At 42.7% G+C, this 23008-nt stretch overlaps 1 protein-coding gene across 1 annotated transcript in view; it reads right to left on the bottom strand.

Annotated features, from left to right (window-relative positions):
• The window catches only part of lrp5 (low density lipoprotein receptor-related protein 5), a 98535-nt gene that overhangs the window by 60780 nt on the left and 14747 nt on the right, over positions 1-23008 (bottom strand). The window contains 6 exon segments of the mRNA XM_034084695.2: positions 3748-3879; positions 4031-4227; positions 9718-9846; positions 10016-10084; positions 15925-16141; positions 16252-16452. Coding sequence (XP_033940586.1) covers positions 3748-3879; positions 4031-4227; positions 9718-9846; positions 10016-10084; positions 15925-16141; positions 16252-16452 — 945 coding nt within the window.

The following is a 23008-nucleotide window of genomic DNA, read 5'->3' as shown; positions in this document are numbered from 1 at the left end:
GTAGAAAGTTTTGCGGTATCATTATGAACTCCACTAACTGCAGACATTTGTACTTCCATTGGGATATTGTACAATATTTCAGAGCTGTTAAGAAGAATAGGGAGGGATGAAACCTTCTTTAATGGTCACACATGCAGAGCACACAGTGACGTGTGTTCTCTGCTTTGAACCCATCCTACCCAGGAGCAATGGGCAGCTATGGTACAGCGCCCAGGGAGCAATGGGAGTGTGGGTGGTTTCATTCAGAATCTGGCTTCATTGCCTCATCTCTGCTTTATTTGTGACATTTAGCATAATACGACCACTTTGGTGCAACAGCCCACAACTCAGACATCTGACATGTTTTGACATTCTTTAACAAGAATATGTATTTTATGAGCTTATCATGTGTTGTAATAAGAGATTAATATTAAAGCTAAGTAGTAACTGCAGCGGTGACATAAATGTGCTGGAGTCTAAAGTGCTTCCTGGTAATATATAGTGGAATAGAAGTATATAGGTGTATGAAAACATTAACTTCAACAGAGCACGGTACAGTACAGCACAAGACTTACCTGAATACACTTAGTTTCTCCACATCCTAGCTAAAGAAAATAGAGCGATATACCCCAATAATGATTTCCTACAGACAAATAAAGTCAAAGAGAAAAAAAAAAGATGTCTATCTGTGGTTTGCTCCTTTCGGCCTGGAAACAAAGGGCTCTGCTGTCCCGAGGGAGCCTGCACTGTGTTCTGGCTGCTGAGCCAAACTCACCTCACGGGAGACAATTAAAGTGTGTCTTTTTCTCTCACACCTCTGACTCTGCAGAGCTCGCACTGAAAGCAGTTTAAAGTGTGTCTCTCGCTTTCTATTCCCTGTCTCACGTCTCTGATCAGTGCACCTGAATCTTAAGCCAAAGATTCGACTGTAAAGTCATAATACTGACAGTTCAAGTAGATCTATTCAAAATGTAAACTATCTGTAGTTAAAGGTGCCCTATTGTCCTGACTTTCTGGTTCATATCAGTATGTAGTGTCTCTACTGTGACATGTCTCCATGCTTTAATGTTCAAAAAGCTCTTTGTTTTCTCATTCTGCCTGTGCTGCAGCACCTCTGTTCACCCTCTGTCTGAAACCACACAATCAGACCCATCACATACAATGTGTTGAAGCAAGCGCTAGCCAATCAAAGCTCAAGTGCTACATAGTGATGTCATAATGTTAGAGAAGTAAACATAGGAGTCCACTGGAGGCGTTTCAGCAAACATTGAAACCCAAAAAGCAGAATTGGGACACTTTAAAAGTCTCCGCTACAGAACATTATAACCCTAACCTAACCTATAGTACATCATCTAAATATCTACATCTACACTAATGTCAGATAGCTCAGATATCAACAACACATAGTTCTCCAAATCCTGTAAATGTGCTCCCTCTCTTTTCCAGCTGCTCTTTCCCAACCAATCCAATGCTGGCATCTCTCAGCCTTGGCACCAATCAGATTTGACACAGAAAGTTGTTCCATCCTTACCTACATGACAGAGGCCAGGGGGATACATGAAGGGAAAGAATGAAGAGGAAGGAGGGAAAGCATCTGTGATTCCCCTCTCCTCTTCGCTTCACTTCATTCTGAGACACTTAGGGACCCCTGACAAACAGTCACACGCACACACACACACACACGCGCACACACACACACACACGCACGCACGCACACACACACGCTCTGCTGCCAGCGTAATAACAAACGCCTTCAATTTAACCAGCCAAGCAAAACAAATTAGGAGCACGGACACAAAGACTCACACACACACACACACACACACACACACACACACACACACACACACACAAGCTGCTGACACAATAGAGCATTGTTGTTTTTTATTGTCAACGGTGGCTAAGTGATTGGCTGGCATGTTTCATTCAAATGTAATACATTCACATAGCACAGCCCAGCAGACAGACGCACTCGAACACACTGTTGTGTTTCGCAGAATAAGGCTCTATTGTTTTAGAGTCGTGGGAATCAACATGGCGGCTGGTCAGTTAGTGTCCCACTCTGCTAGCACTCTCACTTGTTCTCCAGCTGATACACTCCATGCTGTATCACTACATGACTCACCAAAGACAACAACGGATAGGGCTGGGTTTTAATAGAATGTATCAATTCTAACCATCTCACCCGTTCCATTAATTAGGCGCTTTCACACCGGAGAACTTTTACCCGTACTTTTCCCGTTTAGTTCCGTTAGTGCCTGGAATTTTGCGTTCACACCAAAAAGACTACTTAGTTCCGGGAACTATTACCCCCATGTTTAGTGCCTGCTAGAGGTGGTACTATCCTGGGGAGAAAAAAGTACCAATGTCTGATTGGCTGGGCGAATTACAAACCACGCCCCGTAAAACTCTGAAAAGTTTTGTGAAGCCATTGTATTTGCTGGCATTAGCATTATTAGCATTAGCATTAGCCCCGTGCACAAACGCAGAGAGACTAACTCATGGCAACACAAAAAAAATACATGGGAGCGGTGGAGATGAGGAGGTGTCGGCGTTCTGGCGATTTACTCGGAAGGCTTCAGTAGAAGCTGCTGCCAGTCCCCAACTCCGGGGACTTCCGGCCGGGGACTTCGGGTGGCAGTATACGCCGTGAAGTTGTTTGCGGCCTGCCAGTAAACCGAAAGCAGAAGAAGAAGAATTGACGTCAGCGGCTTCATTTGCGTAATCTTCCCTCGGGGAACTTATTCCGGTGTGAACGCGATCTGTACTTAGTTCCATGGGGGTACTAAGTGCCGGCACTAAGTACGGCAAAGTACTTGGTGTGAAAGCGGCTATTCTAGTCCCGTTGCGGGGCTAGTTTCCAGTTAAGAACCAGTCTGCTTTACCAACAACTAGATTGAATTGCAAGAACAACTGTATACTGTTCTGCAGAGTGGCGGCTCACAGTATGCTACTATAGCTCAGCACATGTGTACGACTGCTTGAGGGATAGCAGTCTGCTCTCGCTCCATCAGTGCTTCCTAAGGGCACCCTTAAAGTGGTAACCTCTGTATAATTGTCACACCAGTAATGTCCCCTAATGCATGTTTCCCCATAGATGCTCAGTTTAAGTTAACATGTAAATAAAGGATTGTCTAATGTGAAGTTTCTCTCGTATCACATGGATGATGTTAGCCTAGTTACTGTAGCCATTCTGACTAATCAATAACAACATTTAGAGCCATACAACGGAATAATACTTGTATTATTTATTGTTTAATGGAAGAATAGGATCACACATTATATAAAACGCCATGTTGCGGAACATAAACCGGAACTACTTTTGCCATATTAATTGTTCACAAGAAATGCTTTGAATCAGTAGGTACTTGTTGCTATCATCTCTAGCAGCATATCTATAGATGGGGTGTTTTTCACTCTGATGGAGCTTCTGTTAGTGTCGTTGTGTATTTATTCATTACACCTGACACCTGTTATAAAAACCAAAGCACACCGTATGCCATAAAGCAGAAGTGCTAGGCAGCTGTTACGGGTTGTCAGAATGCGACACACGTTGTGTTGCACACATTTGTATATTTGTATTTTGTATATCTCACATACTTATCAAATCCTTTTGAGCCTTTGTTTTCAACATTTGTAAGTTATAACTCCATTGACAAATAATCATAGCCTTAATATCCGTACACACAAATGAATAATGACAATAAGAAAGTGTTAGCAGTGCCCTTTCACAGGGGCTACCAGTGGCTGATGAAAGAAGACCCCTACCTGGTTTGCATGTCTTCCCATCTGGTTTAAGCTGGACTCCAGTAGGGCAGGCACAGCTGTAGAAAGGCTGCACTGGCGAGAGCAGGCAGAGGTGACTGCAGCCTCCATTACTGTCACTGCAGGGGGTCCGGACTGCAGTCACACACCAGAGACAGAGAGGGACACGTGAAGGGACACATAGGGTTAGCTCATGTAGCTAATGTCTCAGTGTGTATCACCACAGAACAAGGATACCACTTTCATATAGAGGCCTGATGGTGTATTGATCTTATTTCACACTCACTGTTGGGCTGCCGGTAGGCCTCCAGGACCTGGATGTCCATCGGAGAGTAGATCCCACTGAGGATCTCTCTAGTTTTATCTCCACTGTTTTTGTTGCAGGCGTGGATGGAGCGGGTCTGCCAGTCGGTCCAGTATAAGGTCTCCTCAGACAGCGTCAGGGCAAACGGGTGGGTCAGGGTGCCCTCCACCACAGTCTCACTGCAGGAACACACAGAACCAGAGGACGGTTAGTGTTTAGAAATGCTACTCGTCTGCCATAGAAAGGAAGTCTGGGATACGTGTTTATATTATGTGTTCAATAAATCAAATGCTTGGACAAAAGAACACATTATTCAGGATGGTAAGTGCGTCTGCTTGCTTCATTCAATTCCATTAGCCAAGTTCATCTTTTACGTTCAATTGCATCATCAGTTGCCAACTGGTTTAGCCACTTCTGGAGCTGGTGCTGCTACTGTAGCTAGAACCGGCCACATTGGGCTGGGTCTTGTGTTAGAACATTTAAACAACCTAACTCACTCACTTGCTTCACCAATGTTATTACCTATTATTTGTATTTACATGCAATTTGTTCCATTAATTGTACTTGTACACACTCAACACGTGCCATCAATTTGAATTGGACAGTAATTGTATTATTACTTGATCGATGATGAATTGTTTTCAGTCGACAGAGGGCCTAACCCTATTCCTCAGACCCACAGATGCACATGCTCGCCCAGACGCCCACCAATGTGTGTTGGAAGAGCAGATGCAGTAACCAGCTTCAGCTGAACACAAACAGCCTTTGGCAAGAAGGTTAGCTGCACGACAACAACGCAATAATATCATGATTACACCAATACCCAATACCCAGCCTAAACACGAGATTAGCTTCAGCACCCAACCCGCTTCGGGCTGGGTATAAAACAACTATAAAGTTGTGAGACAAAAATGATGCTCTTGTCAATACCCTAATTATAGCATAAATTAATTAATTAAGTCCCCCGAGACCTTTGCGTGAAATGAAGACCGAAGAATATGGGCCACATTGTATGAAACCAGACACCATGCAAGACGGTGTATGACAGCTTTTCAGCACTATCGTTGGCTTTGTTCTGGATGAAATAAAGGGTTGAAGCCCCAGCATTAACTCCTTTAATGCCATGTTCATGATAGCCCATTAAACAACTAAAGAATGTGAACAACAAACAGAGGACTTTTCCTCATCAGCAGTGTAGCTAAGAAGAGGTCAAATGTGTCCGACTAGAGAAGGGCAATACGGCCATTTAAGTGAAAAGAGATTGGCAGATCCTCTTGACATGAGAAAGAGTTGATGTGTTCGCCTGGGGAGCACACATGTGTTCCTGACCATGTGCTCATCAGATTATTAGATGTATTCTGTAGAAGTCAAACTATAGTGGAGGAAAAGAATCCTTGCCCCGGGACCCAGATTATCTCCACCACATTCCTGCAACGTGGACGTCAACTTCTTTTATTACTTTTATTATGAACACATTTATAATAATAATATAGTCAGCATAATATCATGCTGACTGGACAAGGTATGCCCCCTCTTGATTCTCGGGGCCACACTAACACAAAGACATGACTTCTGGAGAAGTGTCGGTCGGAGCAAGTCACAGATTTGCTCAGGAGAGTTTCTTTCTCTAAAACACACGTTAGAATCACTTACAGGAAAAAGCACTCACACAAAGGCAGTTAGGCACCGGATCAAAGCAGTTCTGTATTTAGAATATCAACACACTACAAACTGGCTTTCATCAATCATCCTTTTAGCCCTGCGTGCGTGCGTGCGTGCGTGCGTGCTGTAAAGCAGAGAAGGCTGCCAGCAGTGGTTAAAGGAAAAGAAGAAAGAGCACATGTAAACATCTCCAGATTTCAAAGCTGTTCAGATGTCGGTGTGTGTGAACGTGTGTGTGAACGTGTGTGTGCAAATTAATTGGAAAAATGGCAAATGAGTATAATCTGAAAGCTATGAGGAACGTATGCATTGCCTGAGCTGCACGTGCACAGGTCTCTGACGTGACTCTATGAGCAGCTTCTGTCCAACAATATCAGATCTTCCTAACGTACTTGAACACATCTTGGCTGAACAATGAGTGCCATGGTTACATGAAATAAAGCTTTTCTCAGAATCAAGTAATAAGAGGGAGAATGAATGTGCTGCGGTCATAGGAATAAGCTGCTGGCTGAGCATACCGCCGGTTTGGAGTTCAACCTCGACACCACATTGTTACAACTGAGCATGGGTTAGGGTTAGGGTTAGGTCTTCAGGTAGAACATGACGCTCGACTAGCCCGTTTCTAAGAAGGCAGAGGCTTGGTTTTGTTACAATGTGTGTTGCAGACTGGTTAAATAATAAGAGGGTGGATAAAACATAAAGTGTAGAAACGTTCTGCTTTAAAGAGGCCCTATCATGATATTTGGTGTTTCCTCTTTCTGTGCATGTTAATGGTCTGCAGAGGCTCCCAGAGTTCCCTTCAGAGGGAGTTTCTCCTTCTTGAACATTAAAGCATGGAAACACGTCTCAGTAGAGGCCCTACACACACATTTGAACCTGAAAATGAGCCCCTTTAATACTATCTTTGGGAACTTAGTTGACAGCCGACAATTGAACAATTAAAAGAAGACGGAAGGAGACAAGCAAACAAATGTCCTGCGAGTGGCAGTATGTAAAAGACAGTGTGATCAGCTCTTACAGTTATAATAACCAGCAAAGAAGAATTTGCCACTTTACATTATTCTAGTTAAATAACACCTCAGTCAAATATCTCGACCAACTGAAAGTCATTTCAGCTAAAAGTCACAAGTCCAATGTTACTCGGTCGAAACACAGTCACAGAGAATGTGAACATATGAAGAAAGAAGTTGAATAAAGGAAAGAAGGAAAGATGGTGCTGTTAGAGGGACGCTAAGGGAGTGTGTTGCTGTGTGTGTGTTTTGACTGGGGCCTCCATACCACAGCTCTGTTTGTGTTGGACAACTCTCTCACTCCCTCTCTATTTTTCTTTCATTCAGTCAGTACAGATTTTTTTCTCTCCCCCTCCCTTTCTCTGTTGGAAAGAAGTTAAACAGGGTGAAACCCTTTTGGCTGATCTCCGCTAAAGTTTCACTAGTGGATCCTGAACAAGTATTATTAAACGGTAACAACTCAAGTTCATTTTATTTCCATCGTAATCAAAAAGGCAATGTAAGTGTGTCCATTAATAGTAGCTGTTAATAGAGAGCAAGTTAGTTGCAGCAAAACCTGACCCAGAGAGGCCGAAAACAAAGCAATCCAAAGTTAAAGAATAAAGTAAGCGCTTTAAATGTCATCGACACAGCTCCTCTTCTGAAATGTCTGTGTTTTCCTCATCATACCGGGTCTGTCCCCGGGACAACAGTACAGCAGTGACAATGACAACTTAACTGTTACATGCTCTTACAGTATTGGATGACATCATTCATGTCTATGGAAAACATAGTTCCTCTTTGGCAGGGCAGTGGACAGAGCCTCCTCCCACGACGTATACAAAAAAAACCCCGCTTCCGACTATTTTCCCCCATTTTTGATTTCATTATTTGTTTGTAGGCGCTATGTAGATACAAGACATTGTTCGTCTACAAATACATGTTTTTCTGCATATTGCACTAGAATGCTGGGGATCGAACTACCGACCCTTCAATTTGAGGCAACCATATACCTCCTGAGCTAAAGCCAGCCGGCCCCTAAAATAAGTTTAGGTAACCTTAACTTTAAAGGTCCCATGTCATGGCCATTTCCACTGATCATAATTCCATTGTTGAGGTCTACTAGAATAGATTTATACTGTGCAATGTTCCAAACTCACATTGGTTTCTCACAGCATCTCTGTAAAGTATGTGTATTCAGCAGTATTTACTCTCTCCACTAAACGGCTCGTTGCAGCTCTTGCCCCCCCTCCCTGTGAGCCCAGTGTGCTCCGATTGGTCGGGACCAGTCGGGACGTTGTGAATCGCGCTGAGCTCCGTGGAGGTGTGATTTCCTTGTTTAGCGATACACAGCGAAACACAGCCAAACTCACCCTGAGCACACACAAAGTCACAGCCGAAGTCAAAACAATAAGTGTGGCTTGATATTGAGTAAGAAAAAGGTTGATGAACGCTGTGAGAATGGGTCTGCAGAGAGAATTTCGCCGCGGTCTGTTATCAGCCTGCAGCCAGGGAGGAGAACTCAGCAGACCTGCCTGCACTGAGTGTGTGAGGAAGTCCGTGGATTGGTCAATTTGGACCAATCAGCGGGGGCGTAACGTAACGGCTCCGCGGACGTAACGTAACGGCTCCACGGTTCCGGGTACGGTTGACATCATGCGTGCCCGGAAGAATCAAATGGACAATGACGTATCTCTTTTAGTAGTAGTCCAAGTAGTACTGAATCCAACAGTACCAATTACATTAAGAACTTATTGCACAAAATCATTTTATCTCAAATCAAAGATGGCAGAAAACATGCATTATTGTACTCTGGAGGGGAGTTTGACAGGGGATTACTCAAACAGTACACAGTAAAAGTACTTGATTGTATTTGTGGTAGTAGTCTAACATGTACTGAGTCGAACAGTACCAATTTTATTAAGAACTTATGGCTAAAAATAATTTTATTCCTCATCAAATATCATTGATTGATTGATCAAATATAGCATAAGCACTTGTACTACTGTACTGCGCCACTTCTCGGCGATTACCGTAAATACGCTATTAATCGCGCACTCAAAAATGAAGCGCTGCTTATTTGACCAAGCAAATGTGAGAGACGGCTGAGTTGACCACAGTCTGTTATTGTTGTTGCATAGCAACCACCTCGCACTATGTTTTGTGCAGAAGGCAACGGAGTGACTATTTTATTTTGAACATCATTATTTAATAATAAAAACTATTTAAATTGGAGTGTGTATTTTTCTTTCACATTGCCAGCCACACGTGGTAACCGTTTTATAAATGCAATAGCTCACTTCAGGCTGTGATATACGAATATTTATACAATATGGGGTTGTCGACACTCCGCTTCGCGTCGGGCCGAACCAAGCCGTAGCACAACAGTGCTGGAGCAGAACAACAGTCTGGAGGAAGAAGTGGGCCGGTCGGAAAATTCACTAGCAATCCCCCCTCCCCCCGTTGACAATTTACTAGCGATAACGAGGGCCGGTCGAGATTTCCGGGCTGATTTTTAGTCCCAGTACGCCACTGAACGTAGCTATTATGTAAGGTGCTGGTATATATATATATATATATATATATACTAACTCCCCCCCCCCCAAAAAAGTTGTAAATCAAACAAGTGAAGTACATGCTATGTTATAAAGCCGTGGAGGGCTGGAGTTTATAAACCAAAGAGTAACCGCCCTTACGGGACGCTGTAATAAGTAAAGCGAACGCACCCGCAAGGACACCTGGCCTCCTATTGGTTGAGGGATTTTGACAGGATTGTTGCACAAAAGTTTCGAGCGAGCACAGAATAAATCTGAGAGCAGAACAAATCTGTAAGCAGCAATATATCTGAGTGCAAGCGTACAGTTTGAGCAGAAGCAGAGCAAATCTAAGTGCAAGCAGGCACTATTTGAGTGCGAGGACAGGGTTTGAGGGAAATAAATACATAAAGTATGCTCTCAAATTTAAATACCACGCTCTTGAGTAAAGATAGGGAATAACCCCCATAGCGCAGGGCCTTACCGTGCAGATCCGTCCAAGTTGGCTCTGTGAATGAAGCTGAGTTTAGCGTCTGCCCAGTACAGCTTCTGTTCCACCAGGTCTATGGTCAGACCGTTGGGCCAGTATATCTCCGTCACCACAATCACTTTCCTGTTGGAGACAGAGGACATACAAAGGTCATTCCATTGCTGCTTTCATTTTGTGATGTTCTTGTAGAATTGTTACTGCTTCTATAAATCTGGCTGCACTGGGGATACTCTACTTTAAACGTATAACTGTGTTCAGTTGGCTTGGTTCGGGGTTTTAAAAGGTTCAGTACCTGTTGCTGCCGTCCATTCCGGCTCGCTCTATCCTCGGCTCCTCTCCCCAGTCTGTCCAATACATGTACCTGTAGGGAAACAGAGACGAAATAGTTTAAAGGTCCCATGACATGGCCATTTCTACTGATCATAATTCCATTGTTGAGGTCTACTAGAATAGATGTACATTGTTCAATGTTCCAAAATGACATTAGTTTCTCATACAGCATCTCTGTGTAGTATGTGTATTCACTCTCTGTCCTACACACCTTGTTGGAGCTCCTGCCCCCCCCTCCCTGTGAGCCCACTGTGCTCCGATTGGTCAGCTCGCCCACTCTGTTCTGATGAGTCCACCACCGTTACAGCTGAACATCAGTGATTATGTGTTACCATGGCGTTTGTTAGCAACCACAAAATGACACCAGTAAGCACAAACAGATGAGAATGCTGCGTGGGGTCTGGGTGCCGTGTTGGCGGGACGTTGCGGGGCTCGCTGCTCCGCCCTTTGAGGCTCGAGGAGCGGACAGTGTGAGCTGGATTACTGGTGTCGTTTCCTGGTTGCTGCGTGGGGAACTCAGCCTGAGCACACACACACTCACAGCCTGAGCTCCGAGCGTGTGTGTGTTTGTGTGTGTGTGTACGGAGCTCCGCGCAGCACCGCGGCTGAGAAAAGATAAGGCTGAGTGAGTGAGTGTGTGTGCGGAGCTCCGCAGCGTTACGTCACTATGACCAGGAAGAAAAAAATGGAAAAAGAAAAATCTCCAACGAGGCGTGTGTGTCTCGATTTTGATGATTGACACCTGTTTTGAACCAATAGAATAGAGGGGAAGTTCCTCAAATCCATCTAAACATTACCCATTGGTGAATGAGGGACGCACAGCCAGAATGCCCAAAACCGGAAGCTGGGTTGTAGCTCTAATAGCAGCTCGATAAGAAATCTCCGTTTTTGACCTAAATCTTATAATGGATTATCAGTAATCATTTCAAAGTGACACAGACACATTGGATTAACCTTCAGCAGCGTTTTTATCGTTTTAATGCCCTTGAACACAACTTTTGATCAGAAACACAGCAAACGTTTTTGCCGTTTTTGGCTTCGTAAAGCTAAATTGTGTGTTGTCTGGATTTGCCTTAGCTGCGGTGAGGGCTGATTCAGAGGCTTGATATTACCCTTGTGTGTCTGATAGCTGAGTTTCTTCCCATTAAGTATGACACATTCATAGTTTGTTCAATGTTAAGAAGCCCTCAGACGCTGTTTCTTGCAAGATGTTGCATTTTGCCCCCGGTTTTCTCTTCTTTTTTTCATGGTTTCCATTTCGAATGTTATTGTTTTACTCTCCATTTCTGTTTCTGTTAAATGTCATGTCATTTTCTTCTCACTCATTTATTCAATTTGACAAATGTTTAATTTCCAGGCCTTGTTTGGGTAACATTTATCTGTTTAAAATATATTAACATCTACAGTGAGTATAATAATGCATTTTAAGAAATGGGTTATAATGCATTTCATAAGTAAAAGACCTAAAAAAATAATAATCTTGACTTATATCAGAAGATGCATGTTTTTGACCTGGCTTCACTGTATAATATCATCGTTGCCACTGTTCCTTGTCATGTTCATCTTTAAGCCGATGATTTAATTCCATATACCACGGACCTATTTTATACATCTAAAGGTCCTGACACACCAGGCCGTTTTCGTAAGTCGGAAGACGAAGCGTGTCCTGTCGCCCAAACTCAATTTGGTGTGTCCCGCACCGTCGGCCGTGACACGCCTTATTTGGACTGCCTGACCCGATGCATGGCTGTCACTACCCGATTCGTCCCCCTGCCCGATCGGTACTGCGCATGTGCGAGATGGTCCGCCATATTGGACAACTCCGGACGGCAACCCAAGATGGACACTTGACACAGTGGCTTTTAGCAAAGCTCAAAAAGAAAACTCGAGAGAGATGAGTTATTGTTATTACAACGTGACTTCACTATTATTTAACAACTCTTTTTATTGGGTTCTTTTATTTGGGGTTAAGTACATTATAAGTACAGAATAAGTGAGACATTTATTTAACTTCTGTTAGACAGCCATATGCCATACATTTTTGCATACATTCACAGTAAATATGTATTCAGTATGATAGCTGTCTAACAGAAGTTAAATCCATTTCTCACTTATTCTGACAATGTACTTAACCCCAAATAAATGAACCCAATAAAAAGAGTTGTTAAATAATAGTGAAGTCACGTTGTAACTCTCTCTCGTTTTATTTTGAGCTTTGCCAAAAGCCACTGTGTCAATGTTGTCCTACTTGGGTTGCCGTCCGGAGTTGTCCAATATGGCGGACCATCTCGCACATGCGCACTGCAGATCGGGCAGAGCTGCAGATCGGGTAGTGACAGTGACATCGGCCATGCATCGGGTCAGGCAGTCGGACCAAACAATCACTCTGATTGGCTGTTCAGCTAGCGAATCAGTGCATGAGAAGCGAAACGGAAGTGAGGGACGTAAACAAACGATTTAAGAAGGCACACACAGACTGATATTCATTTTCATCTCATCATGGCGATCTGGAATGATGCAAACGAAGACCTGCTTTTCCGCTTCTTGAGAGACTGTTGCTTGAGAATGTCTTCCACAAGTAACACTGTAATGGCTGATAGCTCCAGTGCCGCACGAAACATGTTTTAGATGGACGAGAGGGAAAATGGAACGCACACGCTATTTGTTGTTGTTTATATCACGCAGTCTGTTCTTCTTCTCTGTCTTCCGGTTGTTGCCTATTTTGAATGATGAATACACACTACCGCCGCCTGCTGGTAAGGAGAGTTATTGCCACTCACGCACTGAAGTCTTTGTGGTGTGTTACCGTAAGACACATGGCCAAGACGCAGGAGAACACGGCGACGCAACAGCCGGCGTCGGCGAGTCCTCTGGTGACTGCTTGGTGTGTCAGGGCCTTAATACAAGCTTGTTAAACTAATTGTATGCTATTCTCAAGCTTACCAAAAGTCATATCCAAATTTGTCAGGGCTCTGAAAGTAACTTTATTTGTTCTCCTTTCTCCCTGCACCCACTGAGGTTCAGTTACAGTATGACCAACAGATATGTCAACAACTCCAAACACAGACACACCCGGTTATCGTAATCTATAGACATGTAAGCTATGGAGTCCAAATGTTACCGGAGCTGACATGGTATTCAGTCTGTTTACAGTATGATGGATACATAAAGCTTGAGTAATACAGGAAAAAGACAGTGTTTAATGTAGTCGAAGGAAAGTTTGCAGTACATGTAGCCTGAACTTAGGTCTGTGGACTCATTGAACCTCTGGTTTCAGTTCAGAATCGTGGTTGGAGACTACTGTACCCCAAACCAACACACACATTTGTTGAAACACAATCATAAGTCACTCTGCTGTACTGTATTTCCAACAGGACTCAATAAACCCACAACAGTAGATCTACCGTCTGAGGAGCAGGCTTTTCTGAGCCAACAAGTAGTGTGTCAGAGAAGAGGGAGATCAGTGTGAGGTGAAACCATGGAGACAGGACAGGGTGCAGAGCTGGCCTTCTCTTCAACCATCGGCTTTGATCATACTCATGTCTTACTCTTATTGCACCCTGGTACTCCAGCTCAGGTGTGCCACGCTGCCTGGGACATTGTTTAAACTGTGCTGCTAATATATTTTAAGACTTTCATTTAAAGAGTTAGAAGATGTTTTCTCTGTTAGTCTCTTAAAAACATACAAGAGGTGCTAAAGAAAGTGACTTTTCCTTTAATAAACAATCTAAGGGACACTTTTAAAGACACCTCATTAACCTGTTTGGCCCTGAGCCTGTTTTTCATGTCTCAGGCTCGAAAATGACATTCCCAGAACAAATGACCATATCTTCCCTTCTAAAAGGGTTAAATTAATAATCTTTTTTCTCAAAGTAATGATAAACCTGTGAGTTGGATGTAGAAAAGTCAGAATCAATATAGATGTTTTTATTTTAAAGAGAATTCAGATTGAACATAGTAAAAAAACTGTAAATGTTAGTGTCCGTCCAAAAATTATTTTTTACTTATAGTGAAAACTAACCTTGGATGATGGGTTAGTAGACTAAAAGCTTTAGGAAACCAAAGTACAACATATAATAAGTACCCTGTATCAAGATTGATGCAAAACAAGTGATATTTGACCTTTTTAGAGAGATTTAGCAACAAAAAAACACTTCTGGGGTCATTTGGGTGGATTTTCCATATCTCTGGCCCCCCTTTGTCGATTTTGCTGATTGACATCTCTTTCTGACCGTCAGAGCCAATAGAATCGAAGGGGGATTTCCCCCCCCACCCCCACCCACACACACACACACGGTAAAACAAAAAGGTGGGAGCTTCGTGCACACAGTTTTGCACCAGAGTGAGGCTGTCTCTAGGTCTGACATCTAGAAACGGAAAAGCAGGTTTATTGCTTATGGATTATCAGAAATCATTCAAAGGGACACAGACACATTGGATTAACCTATGGATTAACTTCAGCAGCGTTTTTATCATTTTAATGCCATTGAAGACCACTTTTGACCAGGCCACGACACAGGTGAGCCATGTTAGCGTTTTTAGCTACCTAGCGCCACATGTTTTGATGTCTGTTTTTGTTTATAAAGTCGCAAGTTCGTATCATTGAGTGATAATGTATGTACCCATTGATTCTGTGTCATCTCACGATCAGATCGATGGGTTGGATGTGCAGAATGGATAAATAATAAGGTTTTATGAGTGAGTTTCGGTTAGTGTTGTCACGATACCAACGTTTTGGTTTCGATACCGATACCAAGTCAAGAATTGCGATTCCGATTCTTTTTCAATACTTTTCTTTTATTATTTTCATGATCAATAAAATTGTAGTTTATCTGTTAAGTGTTTTCTTACAACATGGTCTCTTCTTTATACTTGAGTGTGAATGTGATTTCTTTGATAGTTAACTTTATATTTTATTAACATGTAATAGTACAGTAATATAAATAATTATTGACAAAATGTATATTGCAGATGTTAGCAACATTGGTAAGTTAGCTAAAAAGATAGCCATATTAGACAGTTATCATTGGCATTAATTGCCTCGTCAAACTACGAAAACCGTCGTTTGTCACAAAATAAATTACACTTGTTTGACTTAGATTTGAGGGCATGGCTTGAGCATGATGTAATTATGTTATCTATCACATTCGCTAACCTGTCTGTCTTTAAATTCTTTAAACAGCTCTGGATGCCGGTCGGCGGGTGCTTAGCCAAGTCTGATGTGTTGGCTCCCTTGGTTTGCAGGGATCTAAAACATTTCTCACAGACAGGCCTCGTGGTGTCCGTAGGCTTGCCCTCACTCTCAGAGATATCGCTCAAATACTTCCAAATTTCGCTTCTGGCGTCTTTTTTGTCAACAAGCCGAGGCGCAGCGGCAGTTGCACTCCCACTTGCAGCCATGCTTCTCGTTTTCTCACATGCTCTGGCAGCTAGCGCGTGGCCGCGTGCACGAGAGAGGGGAGGAATTAAAACAGCGCTTTCTCACCGGAGTACTTTTCCCCGTCATTCTTAAAGTACCGATACTAATGAAACGGAGGAATCGTAATGTTTTTAATGGCAGGGTATCGCGGTACCTTTCAAGTATCGGTACACCGTGCAACACTAATTTCGGTGCAGTCATCTGTTAGCATTTTTCGCCCGCTGCTAATTCAGAGGCTCAACGTTAGCATTGTGTTTTTTTTTTTTTAAATAAATACAAATTATCAGTTAGATGAGTCTCTTCTCGTTACATGGATATAAAACATTCATAGTTTATTAAATGAACATGCCCTCAGACACTGTTTCCTGCAAGATGTTGCGGGAGGGCCCCGGTACCGGGGTCTCTCTGGCTTAACAGGTCCTTTGTCTTTATCTTTATGTCAAAGGTGTTACCGTTGAGCGGGGTTCAGAGCGATTGCCCTGGGCTGGTCCAAGTCCATCCAGAACAGGACCTTCCTTGAGGTGCCGTCCAGGTTGGCCACTTCGATACGATTGGTCTCCGAGTCTGTCCAATAGAGCTTTCTACCCAACCAGTCGCAGGCCAGCCCATCAGGACTGTCCAGCCCCGACACCACCACAGTCTGCCCAGTTCCCAGAGCCTCTTTGAGGGCTGCAACACAAAACACACACAGAATGAGAATGTAACAGGAAGGGCTGGCCTTTGTGAGTACATCTTCATTAAGCAGCAGAATCAACACAACACGCAGGATGTAGTCTTACAGTTTGATGACTGATTCCAGTGCGTCTGTTTGATGGCCTCTTCACTGACATCTGTCCAAAATATCAGGCCCTCGGAATACAGGAAGTCCACCGCTGCTGCATCCTCGAGGTCACTAACAACGATGGCCGACTCACCCCGCACGCCCTCCGCATCGACCAATCGCACGTCACGCCGGTTGGCAAACAGGAGGAGAGGTGAGCCTGAAAAAGAGGATCAAGTAACACATTGGTTCACACTCATATATATATATATAAACATTTCCTTAACCCCAAAGTATGCGTTTCAAATTCTCATCTAGAGGGCTTTTGAATTGTTGTGTATGGCCTGTTCATGGAAAACTTTGGAATGTCCCCAGTGGCTGAAAGGAAGGACACTTTTACCCTGCTTGATAAAAGATAAGCTATTTAAAGAGGTTTTCACCACACTCTTTGCAGTTTCTGAAAAACGATGACATTCCTAACTTATGAGGATGGCTTTATTAAAGCTATGAAGGAAATGGATTATTTGTGTTGTGTTTAATGCGTTTCCTTTATTTACCTCAGGGGCAAATGAATGATTTGTTTGGAATATTGGACTGTGTTACTGTTGTTATCATCTTTATCTCAGCTTGTTTTTGAATATATGGTTAGACAGCTTAAAAGCCCATCATGTCTGTTACATTACTAAGGCTGCATCTCACAAACAAACATGGCAGTGTACAAAACAACACTGTAGTATTAGAAGAAAACTATGTATGCATCCAGCCACAGTGAAGGGAACCAGCATTTCCATTTTCCCTGAAGCCCCTTTAGACAACTCAACACGTCCTGCTGACCCTTATGCTGTTCTTGTTGTAGCAACAGTAAAAGAACAGAAAAAGTTGGACAGTACATCCCAAGAACAAAGCTCAGAAACATAAAACCTCTAACATGTTCGCCATCTGGCAACAATCAGCAGCGAAAAGAGAAAAATACATTTTGTATGCACAAACAAGTTTTACAATAATATTTCTGTCCTAAAATGCTTCATAAACTTTCCCCAAACAAGTTGGACGACACGTATAGGAAATGTTAACGTTCACTAATCAACATGGTACGAAAGCAAGAATGTGAACCCTAACAGAACGCCTGCAGAGTATGTATATGTCAGAGCGCAGATTACTGTGTGTGTGTGTGTGTGTGTGTGTGTGTGTGTGTGTGTGTGTGTGTGTGTGTGTGTGTGTGTGTGTGTGTGTGTGTGTGTGTGTGTGTGTGGCTGTCACACAGAGCAGAGCCTCTGGGGAGGCTTGTGGTTTTGGCCTGGCAGGGTGGCAGAGCTGCTGCGCTGTGGTTTGGCACAACATGTCTACTGTAATCCCAGCATTAAGACACATGGCCTCTGTCTGTGTGATGCCGTCCTAAAACAACACCAGGTCATTCAAACATAACATTGAATTCATGAATCATTGATTGAACAATAAAAAAGGGATTCTGCAGTGTATATGTGATGAACGGGAGGAGGAGGATTTTGTGGAGTTGACTAGGCTGGTCATCGGCTGCAAAGCGGACACTTTTGGAGTTGTTGTGAAGAGGAGAAAAATGGAATGAACGGGTAGATATGATGGATAGTCCGGACTACCACCAGCTACAGGAACACAGCAGAGCTACTTTTCTAACACTGATTCAGCTCTGCTGTTACAGGGACCGATGCAGACAAGATGTCCTGCCAACAGCTATAACCCTTCACAGTTTCTTTTTATAACCAGATTCCGCTCTCCTATACTCTTTATATGACCCTAAATTATTTCTTTATGTTGTACTCACACTCTACCTCATTGAATTTAAATTCAAATGTCATTTCTTTATTTTAATGTATTGACATACTGCTCATCCCTCCAGTAGAGTCGACAGAAAGAAAATGTCTAATTTTTAAACTACTTGGTTTCAAATAGTTGTCTTACACATTTCAATAAGCAGTTTGTATAGGTCTGACTGTGCTGTATGTTTTGGTTTTGTTCGTACAAGAAAACATTCAATGAACACAGGCACTATAGAGGTAAGTTCCATCTATAGTGTAGTGTTAATTTCGTTGACTAAAACTATGACGAAATATGTTCGTCAACGACCTTTTTTTCCATGACGAAAACGTGACGATGACGGCACCGACGGCAGTAAACAATAACTGCAACGAAATTATCATGCAATATCGTTGACGAAAAGTGACGAGACAAAAATGTAGTTTACTAAATAAAAACTATTCCAAAATCTCTCTTTACTTTCGTTGACGAAAAATGAGGAGACGAAATATTATCAAAGATAACGTTACATCTCTGATAGTCAGTTTTTCTCCCAGCAGTTCCATTTCCGGTGCTGCGGCTGGGCAGCAGCTGTGTGTGTCTGTGGGGCGCGCGGCGGTACATTTGAATTACACCGGGCAGCGGCACATTGTTAACGTGAAAGACTCGGGTCTAACTCATGGTCTAACACATGGTCTAACTCATGGTCTAACTCATGGTCTAACACATGGTCTAACACATGGTCTAACTCATGGTCTAATTCATGGTCTAACTCATGGTCTAACTCATGGTCTAACTCATGGTCTAACTCATGGTCTAACTCATGGTCTAACTCATGGTCTAACTCATGGTCTAACACATGGTCGAACACATGGTCTAACTCATGGTCTAACTCATGGTCTAACTCATGGTCTAACTCATGGTCTAACTCATGGTCTAACACATGGTCTAACTCATGGTCTAACTCATGGTCTAACTCATGGTCTAACTCATGGTCTAACTCATGGTCTAACTCATGGTCTAACTCATGGTCTAACTCATGGTCTAACTAACCTTATTTAACAGAAAATAAAATGGCAACAACAGGGCTTGGGAGCAGTGGTCGCACTCGCGTTAACCGAATACCCCCGTCAGCGCGAGTGAGTGATACATTGTGCACTCGACGGGTAATAATGGATTATGACGGAAATGTTACGATCCTGTCAAAATGACTGACAACGAAAAAGTCTAAAGCCACCACCGCTTGGGAGAAAGAAACTATGTGATATTTGGGCCCATTTTCGCTACAATGAGGCAGAGACAAAAAGCGAATGCATTGTTTCATCAGAAGGGAAGCAATGTGGCCAAAACACAGCTGGTAAAAACACCACAAACCTGACCAGATACTCTCTGCAAAGCTGCATTCTAATCAACCTGTGTTTTTCATCAAATAAGGACAAGATATAATCCTATTTATTTATATATACTAAAATGACAAATTATTAGTTTTGGCTAGACTAGTTTGACTGAAATGTTCTATATAATCTGATGACTAAAAAAGACTCAACAGTTTTCATTGACAAAAAGTAGACTAAAATAATTAGTTTTCTTTGACTAAAATAAGACTAAAATGCTCAGACTTTTAGTCGACTAAATCTTGACTAAAATGTTTACTGTTTTAGTCGACTAAAAGACTAAAATGCTCAGACTTTTAGTCGACTAAAACTTGACTAAATAAAAACAGGATGAAGGTGACTAAATATGACTAAAACTGAAAAAGAAATTTAACACAGGACTAAGACTAAATTAAAAAATAGCTGACGAAATTAACACTAGTGGGGAGGAGGTCGTAGCCTACTGAGGTGTTAGCTTGAAAAGAAAGAAGGGTCCCAAAAGAAGTTTCTAAAGCATAGGTAATGCACTGCTGCACCCCTTTCTGCGCAAGCGCACACACACCAATCCTCCTGCTTTGTTCTGCTTGGAGTAAGCCAGCAGGCTCCCTCGCTTTACATCTTATCAGAGTCCATCTTAACAGAACTGTGTGTGTGTGTGTGTGTGTGTGTGTGTGTGTGTGTGTGTGTGTGTGTGTGTGTGTGTGTGTGTGTGTGTGTGTGTGTGTGTGTGTGTGTGTGTGTGTGTGTGTGTGTGTGTGTGTGTGTGTGTGTGTGTGTGTGTGTGTGTGGGGGGGGGGGCTAGAGAAATCAAGGTAGATAGCCACAGACTTCCTCTCTCTTCCACCTCTGCTCCCCCAGTCCCATTCCTCCCTTTGTCCTGCCTCTCTCCTTCTCTTTCCCCTCCCTCAGTGTGTTTGGATTTCAAACCTGTCTTGTTCTTCTCCTTCTGTCCTCTTTCCATCAGGTTAGTATCAAATCTAAAGAGCACTACGTACTGGAGGTTCACACCAGAGTCACAGGAACAAATATTCATATTTTTCTCACTCCTTTTTTTCTCCTGAGCTCAGTCACCAAATCTCTCCTCCCCCCCTTCAGCCCCTCACATTTGCCCAATTTATTTTCCTGAGCTTACCAACAACATTTGTGTGCATCTTTGTTATCTGTAGGTATCAAATCTCAACCGTTGCTGTTGACGACACAAAAAAAGATTTCTCCCAATTTTAGACTTGAATTTATAAGCAAACTTCTATGAAAGGTAAAACAGCGACAGGTGTCGAAACAAGGCTGTAGACGTATTACTACATTTCCTAATGAATAAAAAAGCTAAATGGGTAGAAAGTGCTAAGAGCTGCTCTGTTCTCAGTCGACCTCCAGCAGGTCTCGCCCTGTTGTGTTGAGTGTGGAGTGTGCCTCCACGCAGACAAAAGAACAGCCTCAGTGCATGCAGCCTGAATGCACTGAATGCACGGAATGCACTGGTCCATATAGTGCAGAGTGTGGACATCACCTATTGGCTGTTCCCAGCAGTGGAAAGAGAGAATACTCAGGTTGGCTGGGCTAACAGTGTTTTTGTGCGGCCCGCCCACCCAAATAGAAGATCCCCCACCCAAAAAGAAGTTAGTGGAGCTGGGAATCAATCCTCAATACTTTTTAGTAGAGATGTCCCGATCCGATTTTCAAAAGATCGGAAGAAAAAAATCGGGGATCGGGATTTTTTTTTTTTTTTTTAATTTAATGTTACAAAACAAAAATGACCATGATCACGTCTTAAAGTCATCCTGAGGCCTAAGTTTTGGTTTAAAATTACACAATTGCTTCTTTTGGGCTTGTTTTCAGACCTGGTTGCTTATTTCTCTCAAATCTGGCAACAGAGTGGGCGCCGTGTCTAATAGTAGCAGTAAGCTAACGAGAGGCTACGTTCAGCAATCTAATACACTACCTGAGAAACAAACACCATCAACAACACGACGAGTACACAGCGGCCACTCAGGTAACGGCACTGAAACAACCAACACTTTTAAAAGGAAAGAGAAACTGCCCCAGAACAGTGAAAAGGCCAAACAAATAACAGCCAAGATAGCTGAATTCACCGCGTTGGATGGCCAGCCGTTATCTGTTACCTTTGTTTTCTCTTAATGCATTGCATAAAGATCGGATCGGGAAAAATCGGTATCGGCAGATTGTCAAAATCAAATGATCGGAATCGGATCGGGAGCAAAAAAAGGTGATCGGGACATCCAGGGACGTGCACACAGAGTCTAGGTAGTGCTTGAGCACCTGCCCGTTTTGCCCTCTGGACAGCAATGTGCCCTTTTGAAAGTTCGTTTTTTACAGTTTATTTTTATTTATTTTTACAGTGTACTGTATGTGGCTCATGGTAACATCTATCAATTCTGGATTAAAAGCTTCTAATATATACAACAATGCCCCAAATGCGCGTTGTAATGTAATTTTGTCAGACATCCCCATACGTGCCCCGCGGGGCCGCGCACTCCTGTACGTGCGGTGCCCTGGCTGCAGCCCCTCCCTTCCCTGCTCTCAACGTGAACGCGCAGCGCGCAGAGCTGACAGGACGACCAAGTAACCACCAGAGTGTATTGTTTAATCCCCTAAATCAGATGCCAAACTAAACTATACAGGGTTTGTACGGTCATTGAAAACCTGGAAAAGTCATGGAAATTCAAAATGCAAATTCCAGAGTGGCAGAGCGTGAAGTGAACTGAAAAGTTGCAACATCATTTAAGGAATCGTTGAGCTAGCTAGCTAGCATTGTCACTATCTGCTAACGTTATCTTTAGCCTTCGTTTTCTAATAATTTTTTTCATAGGCTATAAACAGAGACGTATAAGTATAGAGATTGTAGCCTACTAGAGTAAAAGTAGAAGTACTCAGATCTTGTACTTTAGTAGAAGTACTCAGATCTTGTACTTAATAAAAGCAGAAGTACTCAGATCTTGTACTTGAGTAAAAGTAGAAGTACTCAGATCTTGTACTTGAGTAAAAGTAGAATTACTCAGATCTTGATCTAGATCTGCTATTTTCAAATGGCTGTATATAGGGCTGAAGTGATGAAATGTATGTTTTATAATAATCTTAATCTACAAAATAACTAGTAGTGGAGTAGAAGTAAATGTATTGAAAATGGGAAATACTCAAGTAAAGTAAAAATGCCTCAAAAAGTACAATATAAGTAGTAGTAACCTTATAGGTTTACATTAATGCTGCTGTTAAATGTTTCTAGGAGATGAACCCTTAATTATCATGCACAGCAGACTAGAGCAGTACATTGATTTAGCTAATTTGCATTTACCACTTTTAGAATAATGCCAAGAAGAAAGGTAAAGCAGCCTGAGCCTACCAGCAAAGAAGATGAGGATGCAGATGTGCCTGATGAACCCTTACCCATCATCAATGATGAAGATGAAGAAGAAAGGTCAGTCAATACCAGAGTCATGTTAAGGGACAAACTGTCTGTGTCTAGAGCCCTTTCATGCTCAGATTTGAACTGTGATAATAATAGTAGTAATAATAATGTAAAGGCAACCGAACAACAAAGATTTGCCAGTGAGGGATATGGTGTGAAGCTTTTCCAGACGCGTGGTGTTGACAGCAAATCAGGTCTTCTCTTTG

The sequence above is a fragment of the Pseudochaenichthys georgianus genome, chromosome 6 (assembly GCF_902827115.2).
Source record: "Pseudochaenichthys georgianus chromosome 6, fPseGeo1.2, whole genome shotgun sequence".
NCBI lineage: Eukaryota > Metazoa > Chordata > Actinopteri > Perciformes > Channichthyidae > Pseudochaenichthys > Pseudochaenichthys georgianus.
The sequence above is the reverse complement of the archived record's forward strand: the minus strand, read 5'-3'. Positions and strand labels throughout refer to the sequence as shown.